The sequence below is a fragment of the Phyllostomus hastatus genome, unplaced genomic scaffold, assembly GCF_019186645.2.
Source record: "Phyllostomus hastatus isolate PE091 unplaced genomic scaffold, TTU_PhHast_1.1 phas_contig_29, whole genome shotgun sequence".
Classification (NCBI taxonomy): Eukaryota; Metazoa; Chordata; class Mammalia; order Chiroptera; family Phyllostomidae; genus Phyllostomus; species Phyllostomus hastatus.
In genome coordinates this window covers 13,801,427-13,819,445 of record NW_025333835.1, presented here as the reverse complement: position 1 = coordinate 13,819,445, position 18,019 = coordinate 13,801,427, and the positions used below count along the sequence as shown (strand labels likewise).

Here is an 18,019-nt window from a genome sequence, read left to right as displayed (position 1 = left end):
CGTTAAAAGGAATGCTCTTTTGCTCAAAAACCTCAAATTTAATGTACACCCTCTCCTGGCATAAATAAAGACTACAATACTCTAAAACTTAAACTACATAAAGTTTAAGAAATATGAACTATATTTACTTTCACATTTCCTTTTTAAATGAGTTTAAATCTAACACTATATTATAGGCATTATCAATGAGAAAAAAAATGTTCTCTCTGGCCACAATCAATCAAAGGCAAAAATATAACTTATGAACTGGCTATTAGGTTAAACACGCTATGAAATGACACAATTGTGGCATGATTGGGAAATAACAAAATCTGTTTTTGGTTGAAAAATAAATTTAACATAAAGTAATACTTTCACATTATTAAATATTATACCTTTAAATGGTATATCTACAATGAAAAAATATTTTCTGTTATAGTCTTTTAAATAAAAACTTTCTGTGTATACTGGTTTTAAACTTTCAACAAAGAGAAATGTGAAATGATTGGCATTTACAGTTAATTTCTCATGTAAGCATGTCCCCAAGTTGACAAATTTCTACTCTGCATTTACCAGTACCAGTATTTACCAGCTTGCAAAGGAATAATTTTGTTAAAGGCCTAGATAATATAGTTAGAGAAAAGAGACTAAAATGCCATCTAATTTTTAGTCATTAACAAAAATTCCAAGTTCAAACGAAACCTTCAGTAAGTGTAGATAAGTTGCTAATTCAGGATGAACTTCCTTTTGTTTTTGTTAATGTCATTAGAATAAAGACATTCCCTGTATTTTACTACTCCCAATATTTATTGCCTAGGGGTGTCCAACCTGCAGCCCAGGATGGCTGTGAATGCAGCCCAACACAAAATCGTAAATTTACTTAAAAGAGTATGAGATTTTTGTGTGTGTGATTACGTGTCACAATGTATTTAAAGTGCAGCCCAAAACAACTCTTCCTCCAGTGTGGTTCAGAGATGCCAGAAGGTTGGACACCTTTGGCTAGACACCGACAAATATCTAGTCTGCACTGTCTAATACAGTCCACCAAGCACATGTCTATTAAAAAAATAAAATTAAAAATTCAATTCTTCAGTCTCATTAACCACATTCAAGTATTCTATACCTGGACAAAACTGATAAAGACTGTCTAAATCACTGCAAAAAGTTCTGTTAGACAATCAATAATGATCTAGACCTATGTGTTCTGAAGTGGGATTCATGCATCCTAAGAAGTGCACATCCATTTAGGTGAGGAAGGGAAACACTTATTTCTTTTTAATTATTAGTAAGAAAGAAATTAAACTTTCATAATATTTCATATACTGAGCAACAAAGAAACCCTCATTCAGTCCATGTGACATAGAGCTCACAAGGCATCTTTGTGGAATTTTGGAAGTTACACACATCCCAAGGGTGTTGACATGGCACCCTCACTGGTTGTTTGCTTTCAACGTATTGTAGTAAGCTGCCTTTTATTTGTGCACAGTTAAGTGGATATATATTTTACCTAGTTTTAACGATTAATACTCGCAAAATGTACCAATGGCTTTAAAAGATTCTATCAAAGGTCATGCCAATGACACAAATACAGGGTAGGAAGGGGCCCATTTTTGCTGATCTCCTACCTCTGGTTGACCCTAAGAACAAAAAGCCGTGGAATGCTAGGGAGGAACACCTGCCCCCAACTCTTGATATTTTCTAGCAAGCAGCAAGTTTAGTTATTTACTCTAACTCCTGGCCTCTCCATCCTTTTCAGTGGATTAAATAGTGGTCTCTTAAAATAATACATTCACATGGAACTGTAAACATATCCTTACTTGGAAAAAGGGACTTTGCATACATAGTTAAGATCAGTAACCAGAGACGAAATGAACCTGGATTGGAGTGGGTCTAAAATCCAATGGTGACTTGTCATTATAAGACAAGAGAAGGAAAAATAAACATGAAGACACAGGGAATAAAGCATGTAAAGATGGACACAGAAATTGGCATTACACATCTATAGGCCAAAGAACAACAAAGATTACCCATAGCTCCAGAAGCTAGGAGAAAGGCATGAAACAGATTCTCCCTCAAAGACTCCAAAGGGAACCAACCCTGATGATACCTTAATTTTAGATTTCTGGCCTATGGAATGGTAAAAGAATAAATTTCTGTTATTTTATACCACAAAGATTACGGTAATGTGCTACAGCAGCCTCAGGAAACTAACATGCCCCCTTATGGACTGATTGGGAAGAATATAATGTATTGGGCTCATCTTCCCTCTTCTTTGTTGAGAGGATCTGCATAGGGACTCAGAGGAAGGACCTCAGCCTTCTCACTGGATTGGCACTGCCATGAAAATACAAGTCTGCCCGGTTTCTGGTTTGGTTAATGGATCCATTTGGCTTCCCACTAATCTACATCTTTCAAATTAATTTTTATCAATAGTAAAGTTGATATTTTTCACCCACATCTGCCACTCATTTCTCAACTGATTCAAAACCAAAGATGAAAAGGAGGTATTCTTTATTAGGCCTGCCTTAGAAATTATGAAATTATACATAATCATTTGATAGTCATTTCTCAATTTGAATTATTAAGCCCTAAAATTAGTGACTCCACAATTCAGAAATATTCTATAAGCAAACAAGCAGATATGCTAAATTCTGTCATTATTATGTTTATAATATTCAGTTTATTATACTCTGCAGTAAAAAAATAGAGAACTGAAGCTAAATAAAATTCAGAGAGTAGGGAAAAAATGCTATGAATCTAAGATCCTAAATCCTAACTTAAACCCTGAATCTAAAATTATCTAAAAACAGTCACAAAACTGGATGACAGTTAACTTCAAAACTTTTGTTCATCTAGTATGAAGGGCAACCCAAAAGCAAAAAAAAAAAAAACAATATTAATTATAAACAAAAACAATGAAAGGCAAAGACCAACCTATGACTACAAATTTCTTTACTGTCTGATTTTCCTCTTTTGCATAAATAATAAGGAATAAGTAAAATAAATTACTGTAAAAAATTTTAAGTAGGTAAAAATAACTTACCATTTTGTCTCCAGGTAAAGATCTCTAATTCTAATAAGTGATACCAAATATCTGCCAGAAATATTCTCAGAAGCAAAAAAAAAAAAATCATCCAGGCTTCATTCCTTCCTCTCCTTAGACAGATAAACACCTCTTTCATTTGAATTCCTAACTAGTCATACTGATACAGGCATGGTGCCCCAAGTGAAGGAAAGGCTACAGGAAATGCCCAAGGTGGCACAGGTGAAGCCACGCTGCTAGTGCGGCACTGGAAGAAGTCATTGTGCTGTCTGCACAAGACCAGCAAGAGCGATTGGCAAAGGGAAAAGCCCTCCTACCTTCTTCTGGTCCCGAACTGAAGGTGGAACCAGACATGTAGTCACGCATGTACCATAAAGGTCAACATGGCTGCAGGGGGAGGTGCTGACCTGTCACTCTAACCGGAAAAAAGGATGGGATTGGCTGGGTAGGGCGGGGTGACGGGGTACCTTTCTGAGCATGTGGAAGTTTGGGCTGGTATATTTAAACAAAGGGAAGGGATACACACACTCTTCTTCCTCTGGGACCCACCAGCGTGGAGGTGCAGGCCAGAGGATTTATGGGATCAGGTAGGTCCTGGAAGCTGAATGGTGATGGCAGTGCCAGTCCCACAAGCAGACCCCAGGAATGAGCCTGAACCCAGAAAGCCATCCATTTAACAGCCTCAGGCTCTAAAGATAGACAGATAAGGATGGAGCAGGATTTGGGGGCATGGTTTTTGGTTTTAGTCTTTTCAGGAACAGATGGGCTTTGCCTGAGTTTTCCAGAAGAGATGAGCCTGGAGCTGGGGAGTCCTCAACCCTCCCAAACTGCAACCTTTTAATAAAGATCTGTTTCCTACCCCACCAAACTCTGTCTTTGGAATTTGCCTGTCAGTGACAACAGGCTGCTTAACCCCACTTTTGTTCAGTAATGATACCAACTGATATGAAATATGAGATTTAAATGGCTTAATTATTGATCATGTTAAATAAAACTCTTATTTATAATCTGTTTCCCCAAAGTTTAGATGAAAAGAAATCAGTTATATATAGTCTGATCATATATAAAGGTTAAAATTGAGATTTCTTCAGGACTCTAAAAACCATCTAAATATAGATATTCTATCATATTATGAAATATCTGCCAGCCATTTCTTTTTTAAATCTTATCAATTTATATTAGGAAAAAATTCTCAACCTATACGTAACAATGTAAGCATCACATTCCCTATTAACCCTAGAAACAGGGCCATATGCTCAGAAGGAATATATGAGTATGATTAAGTTCTGATCAATTTTCCATTATAAGTATGCATAAAGTGGGTCAAAATTAAGAGAATCAAAAAGTTTTATCCTCCACAGTCCTTTTAATACTTCAAACCACAATTCATTTCTTTCTTTGCTCTATCACTACTTCCAAAAGCATTTTCAGTCACTTCAGTAGAGACTTCCTAGAGCTCATTTTTTCAAGCATTCATTTATATCAAGAGAAGTTTTAATTATTTAAAAACATATTTTTAGCAGCAATAAAAAAAAAGCTATGCATAACTACTTAGCTGTCCAAACTGGCAAATGAAAAGAAAAATGTGGTATATCCATACACTGGAATAATACTTCTTTCAGTAATAAGTAGGACTAAACTACTGACACGTACTATATCACGGATTAACCTCAATAATACTACACCAAGTGAATGAAGTCAGACACAAAAAAAGGATATTTTATGTGATTCCATTAATGTGAAATGTCCACAAAAGGAAAATTTATAGAGAAAATATAAAGGAATATACAGACATGTTCTTAAGAATAATAAGTACAAGTTAGCATAATGTAAGGTCATTCTGCAATTACCAGTTGCCTTTCTATGTACCTATAACAGAGACAGAAATTAACAATTTTTCAAGAATACCATTTACACCAGCAATATAAACTTCCAGGAATACAGCTTACAAAACATACACACCTATATACTTTCAGGAAACTATAAAATTTTATGAAAAAGTTAAATAAATGAAGAGATACATCCAGGACTGTGCTGGAGCCAGCTCCTACCAGATCACCAGAGCCTGTTCTGCTCATTTCATCCTAGTCCCAGCTTCAGTGGTTTCAGACTGTAGCTCGTAATCAGTCACGGTAAGAATGTTTTATCCAGGGAGAAGTGGCAAATGCTACATGTCAGGGTGTTTTCTTTTTTTCTTCAGAGAGGCAGTTTACCAGAGTTTCACTGGTAATATTATATAAAGATGTCAATTATTTTTAAGCTGATTTGCAGATTTGATGCAGTTTCAATTAAAATTCCAAAGTATTTTAAGAAACATCATCACTTTATACTAAAATATACATGGAAAGAAGGGGAAGAGAACAGACTGAGGAAAAATAACATATTTTACAACTACAAAATCAAAACATTCTGATAAGTTCAAGTATTCATAGTATATGTATTCATAGGATCTAGCAGTATACACTACCAAAGGTAATATAAATTGGTATTACCACTTTGAAAAATAACCTGACATAATCTCGTAAAGTTGAACACTGGCTTAACTCTAGCATACAATAATTAAATTCCTGGTTGTATTCCCTAGAGAAACTTGTACACATGTCCATTAGGAAAAATACACACGTTTTTTCTAGAAGTAGTGCACCTATTATAACAACAAAATAAAATGCATCTAAATATCCATCAGCAGGAGGATGAATAAGTAAACCGAGGTATATTTACACAATTTCACATTATACAAAAGAGGAAATGAATAATAGGTATATGTAACATGGACATATGTTAAAGCCGTAACACTAAATGATAAAAGCAGGCTACAGCATTCAATATTTTTCCTCTACTTTGCGACCATACTCAACCATTTCTGTGAACATCTTGATTACCAGTGCTTTGAACTCTGCATCTGATAGGTTGGCCATCTCTTAATCATTTAGTTCTATTTTTGGAGCTTGGATCTCTTCTTTCATTTGGGCCATATTTTTTTTGTCTCAGCATGCCTGTTATATTGTAAGGGGCAGAGCCTTAGGTATTCACTAAGGCAGGGCAGCCCACATCACTGGGTTGTGACATTGTATGTGGGGAGGGGTCAGAGAGGGAACAATGCCACTTGCTTGGTTTTGAGTGGCTTTCAGTCACTTCCCCTGCTACCCACAAGCAAAGTGTGACCTTCTGATGCTGATGCCCAGGTGTGTGTGCTTGTATACATTCTAGGACCCTGTGGATCCCTCCAACCAACTCTCCTGTGAGGCTGTTAGTCTCTCCTGCTGCCTCAACCCCTACAAGTTTTTATAGTCAGAGATTTTGAGGCTTTATTTTCCCACTCTGGAACCCTGGGTTGCATGGTCTGTCTCATTCCCCAATTGTTCCTCCCAGTTTATCCGCACACAGATGTGGGACCACCCAGTCCGCCAGCCACCATCTTGCCACATGTCATCTCTGCCATAGCTGCCCGCCTCTGCCCCTCCTACCAGTCTGAATGAATATTTCTTCTTTAACTCCTTGGTTGCTGGACTTCCCATACAGTTGAATTTTCTGGCAGTTCTGGTTATTTTTTGTTTTTAAATTTGTTGTTGTCCTTCTTTTGGTAGTGCGAGGAGGCAAAGTATATCTACCTATGCCTCCATCTTGGCCAGAAATCTGCTTTGGTTTTTATTTTCCAAATACAAATAATGATACCATATATGGGGTGTGTGTACATATATATGGTTGACCCTTGAACAGCATGGCTGTGTGGTCCACCTATATGCAGATTTTGAAATAAATACTATAAAGGTATTTTCTTTTCGTATTCTTTTCTTTGGTTACTTTTTTATAAGAATATAGTATGTGTACATATAGTATACAAAATGTGTTAACTAACTTTTTATGTTATCAGTAAGGCCTCTAGTCAACAGCAGGCTATTAGTAAGTATTTGGGGAGTCAAAATTGTTACATGCAGATTTTCAACTGTGCAGGCATGGGAGTTGACACCCCTAACCCCCTCATTGTCCAAGGATCAACTTTATACCTATAACAGGGTACAGAGCAATGGTTCCCTGATAATAGGAAAACACCTGAAGGCAGGACTGGGGGGCAAGGAACAGTGGCAGGTACAGCATTGAAGACACATTGCATAACAAAGGCAAATTAGCAGCTGTGCCCTCCTGGAGGAGAGATGCCTGCTGCCCAGGGTGAATTGTGTACATGACTATGAGAACATGCAGTGACTGTGACATAGCCAGGAGGGTAGATGCCCTCCTCATGCCTCTGTGTCCCTGGAAACTCTTCCCCTGACTAAAGATGGTAGCCGGAAAAGGGTCAAAGACACTGGAGAGCTTATAAAAATGGAAGAGGACAGGAGATCACATAGGAAGTTCCAAGCCAACCATTTAAATTAGAGCAGGCCAAAGGTCAGTAAGTGAGCCACAAGGTCTGTCTGCCTAGGAGGTTTGCCTGGAGAAGACAGTGACAGAGCTCATGGAGCTCCAGGGACCTGCCAGGCCAGCTACCCAGATATGTGAGAGGTGCTTGGAGCTGAACTGTAACCAGGAATGCTGAACTGCAAACTTCTGCCTCTCTGAAGGATGTACGGAGAAGGTACTCTCTTGGTATGTGGATTTCTGGTATGGGACTTCAGAGCTTTGTGCAAGACCTCTCCCCCTGGGGTTTTGGCATTTGAACATTCTTGGCCTCTGGCCCTGCTCCCTACACAGACAGGAGCCCTTATGGGACCAGGAGATACAGGGCCCACCAAGGACTTAAGCCCCACAGAGGATGGCAGCCCACTCCCGGAGGCAGGGTCCCATGCTGGGATAGTGAACACAGCACATGGTTCCCTGAACTGCTGCATGGAGGCTGAGGACAGTGCACACCAGATCCTGAACCAGAGAGCTGCTGCGGGAGGATGGTAACTCTGAAACCCACAAGTGCACATTCCAGAGCATAGACATCTGTTTCCATGATCAGTTGATGGACAGATAAGGATATGGGAAACTTCTAGGCATGGTTTTAGCTTGTAGCTTTTTGGGAAGCAAGGGAAGTCCTGGGTTTCATGGAAGAGGAGGGCCCTGAACAGGAGTGCTCTCAGCAACCACCCCACAAGGTTGTAACCCTGTTAATAAAAACCTGTTTCCTTCAATACTCATTGTTTACTCATGTACACTGATGGCACCAAGTGGTCAAGCGCAGGTTTGCACAGTTATATACCTATACACACATACATACCTTCCTACCCTAAGATTTTAAACATGCCCCCAAATAGGAATCTGCTCACTGTTCCTTCACGGAGAATTAAATCACCAAAAACTAACAGTCTAGCAAGAAAAGCAACCTCCCCTGCCTCACTGAACTGAGAGAGCTACCCCTTCATTGTACATAGTTCTGACCTAACAGTTGTTTCACTATATTGATAGCGTGGGCTTCTCAATCTATCATTAGACAGAGCTGTCCTGTTATCTCTGCATCCTTTGAATTTAGCACAAATATACGCTCAAAACCTGCTCAATAAAGTATTCCCTTGTATGTTTGCTATACTTTATTCAGCACTTAACAGATATGCTAAAAATGTGGTAGGATCTTTACATAAGTTATTTAGTTTATTTCCAGAACTATAATGTTAGGATCATTTGTGTATCTTAAGTGAGAAAATAGAGGGCAGAGGATAAAATACTTTGCCAGAGGTCACGCACCTAGAAAGGCAAAATTAGAATTCAAATTCTGTCTCACAGTGAAGTCTATCTTCTTTCTATTACACATTCTAAAATTATTCTAAATTTTTTACATACTAAGAGCAGATGTAAGTATAAAGGGCAATGGAAATATTAACTGTTAAAAGTTAAATCTTCTCAAAAAAAGGTCAAGAAAATTAGAAGAGAAGTGGCATTTGAGCTGGAATTTGAAGAATAAATAGTAGTCTGCCTGGCAGCTGAGGGAAGGGCATTCCATTCACACGGCAATTATCAAGGTGCTGCGGCAAGAGAAGCCTGAGTTTAAGGAAGCTCCTGTTCCCCCCTCTCTCAAGTAAAACGGTGTCAATAATAATTCCTATTTTCAGTGCTGTTCTGAAGACTACATAGATAATTCATATAAATTACTTAACATGGGACCTGGCACAGAGTAGGTTCTCAATGAAAACGAGGAGAATAGTTTACTGGAAACCAGGGTTCTCCTACATAAGTTAGGTGCTTATAACAAAAAGATCAAGAGCGAAGCAGGTCAGTCGCATCAGGGACACTGAAAAAAAAAAGGCTTTGGGAAAGGACTCCCAAATCCTGATCTCAAATTGTTCAAATGATATTCATATACAGCAAGAGAGTTTAAATGTTAAAAAATAACCAATAAACAATAATAAATGAGAAATTTCTGAATCATGGATATGATATGTTTACCGAAAGAATTTCTGAAAGCCTCACTCAGAAAATTTTAAAAGAAGTTTATCATATATGCTTGTTAATTTAGAAACAGACAACATAATCATGACTAGCATTTCCCAAACTTGAAATCCCTGTAAAAGCATCAATTTATAGATCAAAGTAACAGCACAGCACAAAATTTCTTTTACTCAATGATTCAGAGTAATCACAGCAAGTGAAATACAAGGAAAACACTATGGGACTCCTCATCAAAAGCAACACTTCTCCCTGTGTGTCATCTGCCTATTTCCACACCTCTATCCTTCACCTCTTCAGCTTTTTGTTCTCTGGGAGAATTTAAAAAAAAAAAAAAAGTATGGTGAACAGTTTGCTTTTAATTATCAGAAGCATATCTGCCCAATATATATTGTTTTTTTTCAGTCATTTTCAAAATCCACAGAAGTCCTATTAATAATGACCAATAAGCACTTACACAAAAAGCATGGTAAAAATCAGTCTTCCAGTTAATCCACTGTTCCGAAAAGCATATGTTTAATTTTAATATCTCACTAAAAGGAATAATAGTAAATTCTATTACTTAGCACAGAGTAAACTAATATATATGAAATAATACCATTTGATTTAAGTTAAAACTTAATTTTTTCAATTAAAAAAAAACAAACACCTTATCTCCAGACTGTCAATTTTAAGGCAGTGAAGCCATCTTGTGGTTGATGTTGGAATTGCCTAAAGTTTGAGCCAGTCACTTCCATTTGGGAAAATTAACTCTTTAATCAGTTTCACATTTAAAAAGGCATATACAACCTGTCAGTCCTAGAACTTATGTGAAAAAAGTAAAACACAGAACTGAAAGCCTTTCTTGTTATGGCTCCACAGTAACACATAAGGTCATCACATAGCTGGACTGGGTAACAAATTTTTTATGTTAACCTATATTTTATAATTGATTTGGACACACTGGTTGGAAGATTAAAAGTGAAAATAACTAGAGAAAAATATTAATCTTAGAGAAGAGTATGAAAAATATTAAACAGTTAAAAAGAATTATAGTTTTATTTCTTTTGTGTCATGACTTTTCCATGACTTTTAGCTTACAAGTTACCATGTTTCAGGGCTTTGTAGTATCGGAGAAATGCAAAGCCTGCCCTGAAAAACTCAGAAAATAAGATGCAAAATGTGGCTTCCCCACCGCATATCCCTCCACTCTCAAAATCTTTAAGGCCTAAAAACTAATCATAAACTGCCTATGGGGAAATCTCTCAGACTTGGAAGCCCAGAGAAAATGTCATCTTCCTATTCTTGCCACTTTTTAAATTTGTCTGAAAACTCTGGATCAAGGTTATGGAGAAAATACAAAACTGCAAAATAATGTTGAGTGAATGGAACAAAAGAGAAAAGTACCTGAGCAAAACCATATTAATGATAAAGTTACTTGATCTGTTTGCCCTTCTACTTTCTCCCAAATTAATCAGTGATAATTAATAGAAATTATTAAGACCAGTTTCAAACTCCAAATGACCATGACCTACTGAAGGCCCAAGATGTGCCTTTGAACAGGAGAGAGGTAATTCAGTGTGTCCAGGGTTAACTGTCTTCTCCTAGCTACAGGCCCACAACCTTCCTTACCTCCTCACAGACCTACCAGTTCTCCATTCTTCTTTTCCACCGTCGCATTCCCCAATGTTGAGAATGGTGTGAACTAAGTCTTACTAATTATAATGAAAAAATACACACTACATGAGCATTTATTTTTGGCCACGCAGGAGAGGAAGTTTAAAGAAAGTGTAGAATCCTCTCCACACTCCTTTAATCTTCCTCCAAAGAGAATTATTCTCTGTCCTGGAGATTCTCCAGAACATTATATGACCCTGAGGCCCACTGAATAAGCTTCCAAAGGGCATGGAAGACACATGGCTGAGGCCCTTTCGAAGGGACAACACAGACTAAGTAAGGTTGCTCCTAACACAGCCTGCTTGCTTCTTAACTATTTACTTCTTAAATATTGGGGCACGTGTTCTCCAACCCTCACACTGTCCTTGAGTTTTCTTTCTTAAAAGTTGTAATATCGCTGGCAAGCTTGGAACTTGGTAGACATAGTCAGAGTATGGCTTCTGTCCTGCTTTCATTCTATTACCATCAGAACTTATAATAGCTCAATTAATAGAGTTCTGCATTAGGGTGGGGGTCAAAACCCAGTTAATAATGAAATGTCCAGTTGTCCTTGGATATCTCTCAGTAACAAGATACCCAAACAAGGTAATAAGGATTCATGTGTTCTTAGGTCTCTAGGAAAAAAACACCACCCTAAATTGCTCCCAGTCCCCAATCCCTGTCATATGTAGTGCACAACATTTAGCACGTCACTCTTCAATGTCATAAGGGAGATAATGTTTGAATAATAAGGGACTAAAATCTAGCAAGATTAAAAAACTTGCCAGCAGTCACAAAAACTAATAAGCAAGAGAATCAAGATTTAAGTCTAGCCCGATGATCTAAAATATGTATCTTTCCAATACATTGCCAGTCCCTATCATTTATCCTCCCTCTCCACACACTATCTGAAACACATGACAGCCATGTGTCTGCTTCCTGAGACAGCTAGCCTATCTTACATTTTAACTTTTCTGTCTACATTAGTTTTTGGAAAGTTAAATTCCAGTATGATCTATTTGGAAATCATTAGGTAACCCAGTTCATTCATTCATTCATTCATTCATTCTTTATTAATATAAAAAGAAAACTAGAAAATAGTATTTTTATACCCAAATCTGACATGTTCAAAAGAACAAACAGATTACTTATTCAAATACTGTGCTTACTTAACATTGTCCTACATCTTATGCACAAATTAAAACAAATTTATTTAATATTTTTTATTTAAAATTTATTTTAAATAAGAACTACAATATACATAATTTTGTGACTGGAACCATGTCTTTAAAATGATTCATTCAGCATTAACATAGCAAAATACTGGTTAATAAACCTTCCAATAAAGACACCAAAAAGTGGCTTTTACTGCATTCGTCTTATTTTACAAAGAAGCACAAATAATTCAACTCACATCAAAAATATATTCCTTAAACCACAGGTGGCAAGCACAAAGCCCACCAGCCAAATCCGGCCCTCCACCTTGTTTTATCTGCCTGGCACCTTGTTTCTACCCAGCGGCAGTGCCCAGCTCCCGCTTAACTGCTAAGGAGTAGTTACATTTACACAGTCCTAAAGTTACATTCAGCCCTTTGAAAGCAAACACAAGGCTGATGTGGCCCCTGGTGAAAATGAGTTTGACACCCCTGCCTTAAACATTTACTTTGGCCTAAAACAGTTACATTTTTATATAGTGTATGGAGTTTTAGCTAAAGACAAATAAAATGAGCAATCTCTGTGGAACAGATTCCAAAATTTCTATTAGATTATTTGTCAAAACATTGTCACTACTATTATAAAGGGAAGTATATTTGCTATTAGAAGTAGGTAGTGAAAAGACAAATAGAGTTAGAGTCAAAGAGGAAGAGCAGGAGGTCATCCAACTCAATTTGTTCCATCTAAAAAGGGATTTATTTTTCATATCTTATCATTTTACATATAAGCTAAAGTCACTTAACATTAAGAAAATTTTAACGATAAAATTTAGCACAAAAATTTCTACATTCAAAGATTTTTAAGTTGTTTTTTAGTATTGTTCGCTAAACTCAAAGGAAGTCCTGAAAAGACCATGGTATAATAGACTTTAAAGGAAAAACTGTTCTGAGAAAGTGGAGGGTGCAGAGTAAAGTCTTATCTTCACCATCCCCATAAGTTCAGAACAGAGGCGAGTTCTCAGAATCCCTAAAGACACATAAAGAGACAATGAAAAACAAAATATCCAGAAACCTTCAAATTTGTCTTACATGAACTAGTGTAACAGTGTGCAGACACTGCTTTGATATTAGTTACTTTTCATGTGAAAAATTTCTGCACTCATAAAACTTGTCCAAGATTGCTGCCTCATCTGCGGCCCTATGACTCAGCAATTTTCTAAGTATGCTTCCTGGACAAGAAGAATTAACAACTCACAGAAACCTGACCAAAAATACAAAGTCTCCTGCTCTCTCCCAGTTTAATTAAATCAGAAAGCATGGGTGGGGGTGAAGGTGGGGGTGGGAGTGTGCTGTTTTAGCCAAGCCTCAGAGTGATCCTGGTGTACAATGAAGTGTGAGAACTACTACCACAACTAAAAAAAAAAAAGAAATAAAAACTGGAAAGAACTCTGAGAACAATGAATTTGAACAAAAAACTTGACACTGAGGATAAACAAAGGAACCAAGATAAATGGCTTTAGCAAAAATGAAAGCTAAGGCAGTGACATTTACAAGTCTTTAAGTATACGAAGAATTATTCCCAAGGGAAGGTAACCAGATGTTCACCATTTCCCTGAGGGAAGATAAAGACATTACGGGCTTTAAGTTGTTGCATAAGAAAGTTAGATTAAAATATAATCAAAGGTTGCTGATGCAGTGCTGTTAAACAATAAAATTAACTGCTGAGGAGTTTATGGAACCTCTTCTCTGAGTATCTGTCTCAAAAAACTAGTGTGGATTAGAAACTCTTACAGTTCTAAACAAATACCATCTATAGCATGAATGAATTAATATTAACAACATGAAAAATGTTGTTACATAATAGACCTTTTAAATTATCTAAAATTTAAAATATCTGTGGTGCAATAACTATATTTTAAATATATGAGTATTAAAATAAGAATACTTATTCAAACATAATACATATTGAAAGTATTTATTTAAATTAGGGTTAATGATGTTTCTTAATCATTCAAAAAAATAACCAACAGCACACACACCAACAGCATGTGACCAAAAACACATAAAAAATTCTTGGCTCACACAATTTATAGGCATTTTCAAATAAAAAGAAGAAATTAAATAGGAATGAGTAAGAAGTTAAAGAGTGATTAGTTGTTATCTGAACATTGTGTCCTTGAACTTTAGAAGAATCACTGAAAAATTATAACATAAATACATATTTTTACACATTGGTAAATGAAAATTGATAGAAATAACTAAATTCATGGCTTTGTCAAATTACTCCTAGTATCTCTTACAATCATAATTTAACATTAGTAAGTTCAGTAAATAAACATAACAGGCAACTAAAATTAAAAAGTATGAAAAGGTCCTTATCCTCAGTTCTGATAACAGCTGGTAAGTCTCATACATAAACATGCCATACTTATAATTCTTAAAACAAAAATATTTAAAAAATGTTTAGAAGTCATCAAAAGTTTAAAAGTTTAAGTCCTAATAATTTTCCATGTGTATAGGAAATCACTGTAATAATGACTCTGTGTCCTGTTTGCTTCCAAAATATTTTGCAGTTGCACTTTCTATTGACAAAAAATAATTCCAGTAATTTAGTGTATATTCATATTTGTTGCAGTTAGCATAATTTAAGAAGTTAACATTTTTCTTTACCTTTTCTACTTTTCCTCCATTGATGTCACTGGGGAGAAATTTCTTGCCAATTGTTCTCAAGTCTGTCTAAAAATAAAAAACATTATTATTAAAATATAATTATAAAGAAAAGTTAATCTAAATTTAATCCCAGTCACAAACAAAAGATAAAATTACTTAAGTTTATGGAGCAAAATTTAAATAAATGTCTTTTAGCTGATTATGAGATCTACATACACAATCAATCTTTTCAAATAACACAGACCCACACATGTGTTACTTAAAGTGTACCAGCAGGTTGAACATTAATACACAGATAGCCTTATTTCTGGTCATACCTCTTTAGGTAACCTTTTAACTTACTAATATTCTCAACTGAATTCTAAAACTTTATTTTATGTAAACTATAACCTTACTATAAAAGTAATGTCACAATCCAAAACCAAATTAATTCATAAAATGTATACATTTTATATACATCCTATATAAGCTTGATATGCAAAGACATGAAAACACATTATTCTATAGGCTATAACACCCATAACATAACAAAGCTATATAACATGCAAATATCCCAGGGAAGAATTCCACTGCAACAACAAGAAATTATACTGAGAGTTACCCTTAATAAACATGTATTTAATTTGCTTAAACAAATTATAAAAACTGAAGTTGGTAAACAAGTAACTAACCATATAAAAATGCAGAAATACATATTACTCAGAAAACTAAAAAGCAAAATACAAAAAGGGAAAACTTAAGGAAGGCCTAATATAGAGTTATCACATTTCTGGCATAAAACCAGAACTTCAATTCCACAGTCTTCATAAAAAGCAGAATTTTCAGGGTTTTTGTTTTCTTTGGGAAGTAAAAAGTAAAAGAATGGTAAGAAATTTGTTCATAGGAAAACTGTCAGTACTCATGAAAAAGGCCTAATAATTTAAGCTAAGACATTATCTTGAAAACTGAGGGTGTGAGTTTCGATTAATAAATTTGTATTATTTTGTTATTCCTCAAAATATAGCAAACAGTAGCTCTTCACTGCCTTAAGAGCAATGCCTTAAGAGAAATAGATTAAAGGTACTTAGAGTGCCTTTAATCACATAGGGAGAAATTTATGTTAGACTTAAGGAGAAAACACTAGATGATTAAAATTATTGTAATATAAAAGGAATACATATAGAGAAGTAGGAGAGTCTTAACTATCTATTAGTGAACATCTATAATAATAGGATATTATTGTATTTGAAATATCCATATGTGGTCAGCTTAAGAAGGAAGTCTATGTCCCCACAGATCTTTCCAGTCTTTTACTACCATGATTCATAATTTATTTCTGAACATAATGCAAGAATCACTCCTCAACCAAAACCCACCAAATGAACTGCCAGGCAAACTAAGCCCCAAATCCACACATTTGTGTAACAATGCTTTGGGCTTACCCTTTTTGCAGCCTCCATCCAATAACAGAGTGAACAAATTATAAACCATACTTCAAATCATAGCCTTTTCACTTTGAAAATACTGAGTGACATATGGGGACAAAATACTTTCTTATACTACTCTTCCCTGTATTAGGATTGTTTTGAAGATTAAATGTTAATGCATGAGAAGTACTTGGCACAATGGCTTGCAAACAACAAGCATTTAATTCATGTTAGCTATGTTTATTTTAGTGAATATAAAACATGTAGTTTATCATCTGAAAAGTCAATAATATAACTAACAGTTCATAAAGCCATAGGCATTATTTTGAAGTCACTCAAATGCAGCAACATTAAATATATGTGAGAAACAGAATACATACAAATTTTATGATATACCATTGTCCCTCATTTCTGGTTTTTATCAATAATTATGAACTAAACTAAGTGAAAATGAGGCGTTGAAATAAAAGTAGAAATGAGCATTAGTCTAAAATTTGATTCACTGCAAACTGTCATTAACTAATATGATCTTGGATACTGTCAAAAATTTTCTAAATCAGCCCTGACTGATGTGACTGAGTGGACTGATAGCTGGTCTGTGAAGCAAAGAGTCACCTATTTGATTCCCAGTCAGGGCACATGCCTGGGTTGCATGCCAGGTCCCCAGTAGGGGGTGCACGAGAGGCAACCACACATTGACATGTTTCTCCCTCTCTTTCTCTCTTCCTTACCCCCTCTCTAAAAATAAATTAAATGTTTAAAAAAAAATTTTTTTTTCTAAATCCAGTTAATCTATTCCTCCATGAAATGGGAGATTGGAGGGAGGAGTCACCAACCCAGCAACTATCTCACAAAGTTGTTGTCAGGCTCAAAACAGACAACATACTTCAAGTTTAAATAATTTTTAAAAATGTTATACACACATACAGTTAATGTTATTTCATTGCTCTTTCAGCAAAATGAAAATGAACTACCAAATCTTTAAACATACTAAGTTCAAAGTCAATTTACAGTACTAGAAGACAATTTTAGGATTCAGATGCCATTACACCAAGATCACTAGTACACATAGATCCAAAAATACACTTATATTGAACATAAAAAAATTATGCCAGAGAAAAATTTAGCTTTTAAATACACATGCATATGTACACACACAAAAGATTCCTATTTATTCAAGTTAAGTTCAACAAAATGTTTATCTGGCAAGTCATTTTATATGATACAGAACCTTTAAAAAATCTGTTTTTAAAGTTTTACTAATACATAATATTCATAGTAAGACTCGGCTAGCACTTTAAAATTTTTTTCTGAATAATTCATGTATTTGAAACTAAAACTACATGTTGGATTTCTCAATATTCTTACTCCATGTTCTACAATATAAAAAATAAAGAACCTTCTTTTTCAACATGAAAATCCGCACAGAAAATAATCACTAGCAGCTCGGAGGCTACTCTCTTCATAAGGGCTTGTTTTTGCAAGGCTGGCACTGGACTGGTATCTGGGAACTTTGCATTTGAACTGTTTCCTAACTAAAAATGTGGTTCACTGCCTAGACTATCTATAAACAATATGATTTATGGTGAACACATGTTTTTTTGGAGTGCAGGGGGAGTCTAGAATTTTGTTTCATGTAGGAAGCAAGTACCTTCATGAGCAGTCCAAAGAAAGCCTTTGCTACCAGCCTCTAATGGAATTCCCTGGGCAGAAACACTGTTTACATCTTACTGCATTATTCATCACTGGTGAAAGGAACCAGCTCA

The 18,019-nt window shown here is 35.6% G+C and overlaps 1 protein-coding gene across 6 annotated transcripts in view; it reads right to left on the bottom strand.

Annotated features, from left to right (window-relative positions):
* The window catches only part of TDRD3 (tudor domain containing 3), a 163,246-nt gene that overhangs the window by 87,589 nt on the left and 57,638 nt on the right, over positions 1–18,019 (bottom strand). For 5 of the 6 annotated variants that reach the window (XM_045839149.1, XM_045839148.1, XM_045839152.1 and 2 more), the window contains exon 3: positions 14,848–14,913. In XM_045839149.1, coding sequence (XP_045695105.1) covers positions 14,848–14,913 — 66 coding nt within the window. The remainder of the gene's footprint in view (positions 1–14,847; positions 14,914–18,019) is intronic. The other variant, XM_045839154.1, reaches the window with a different exon arrangement.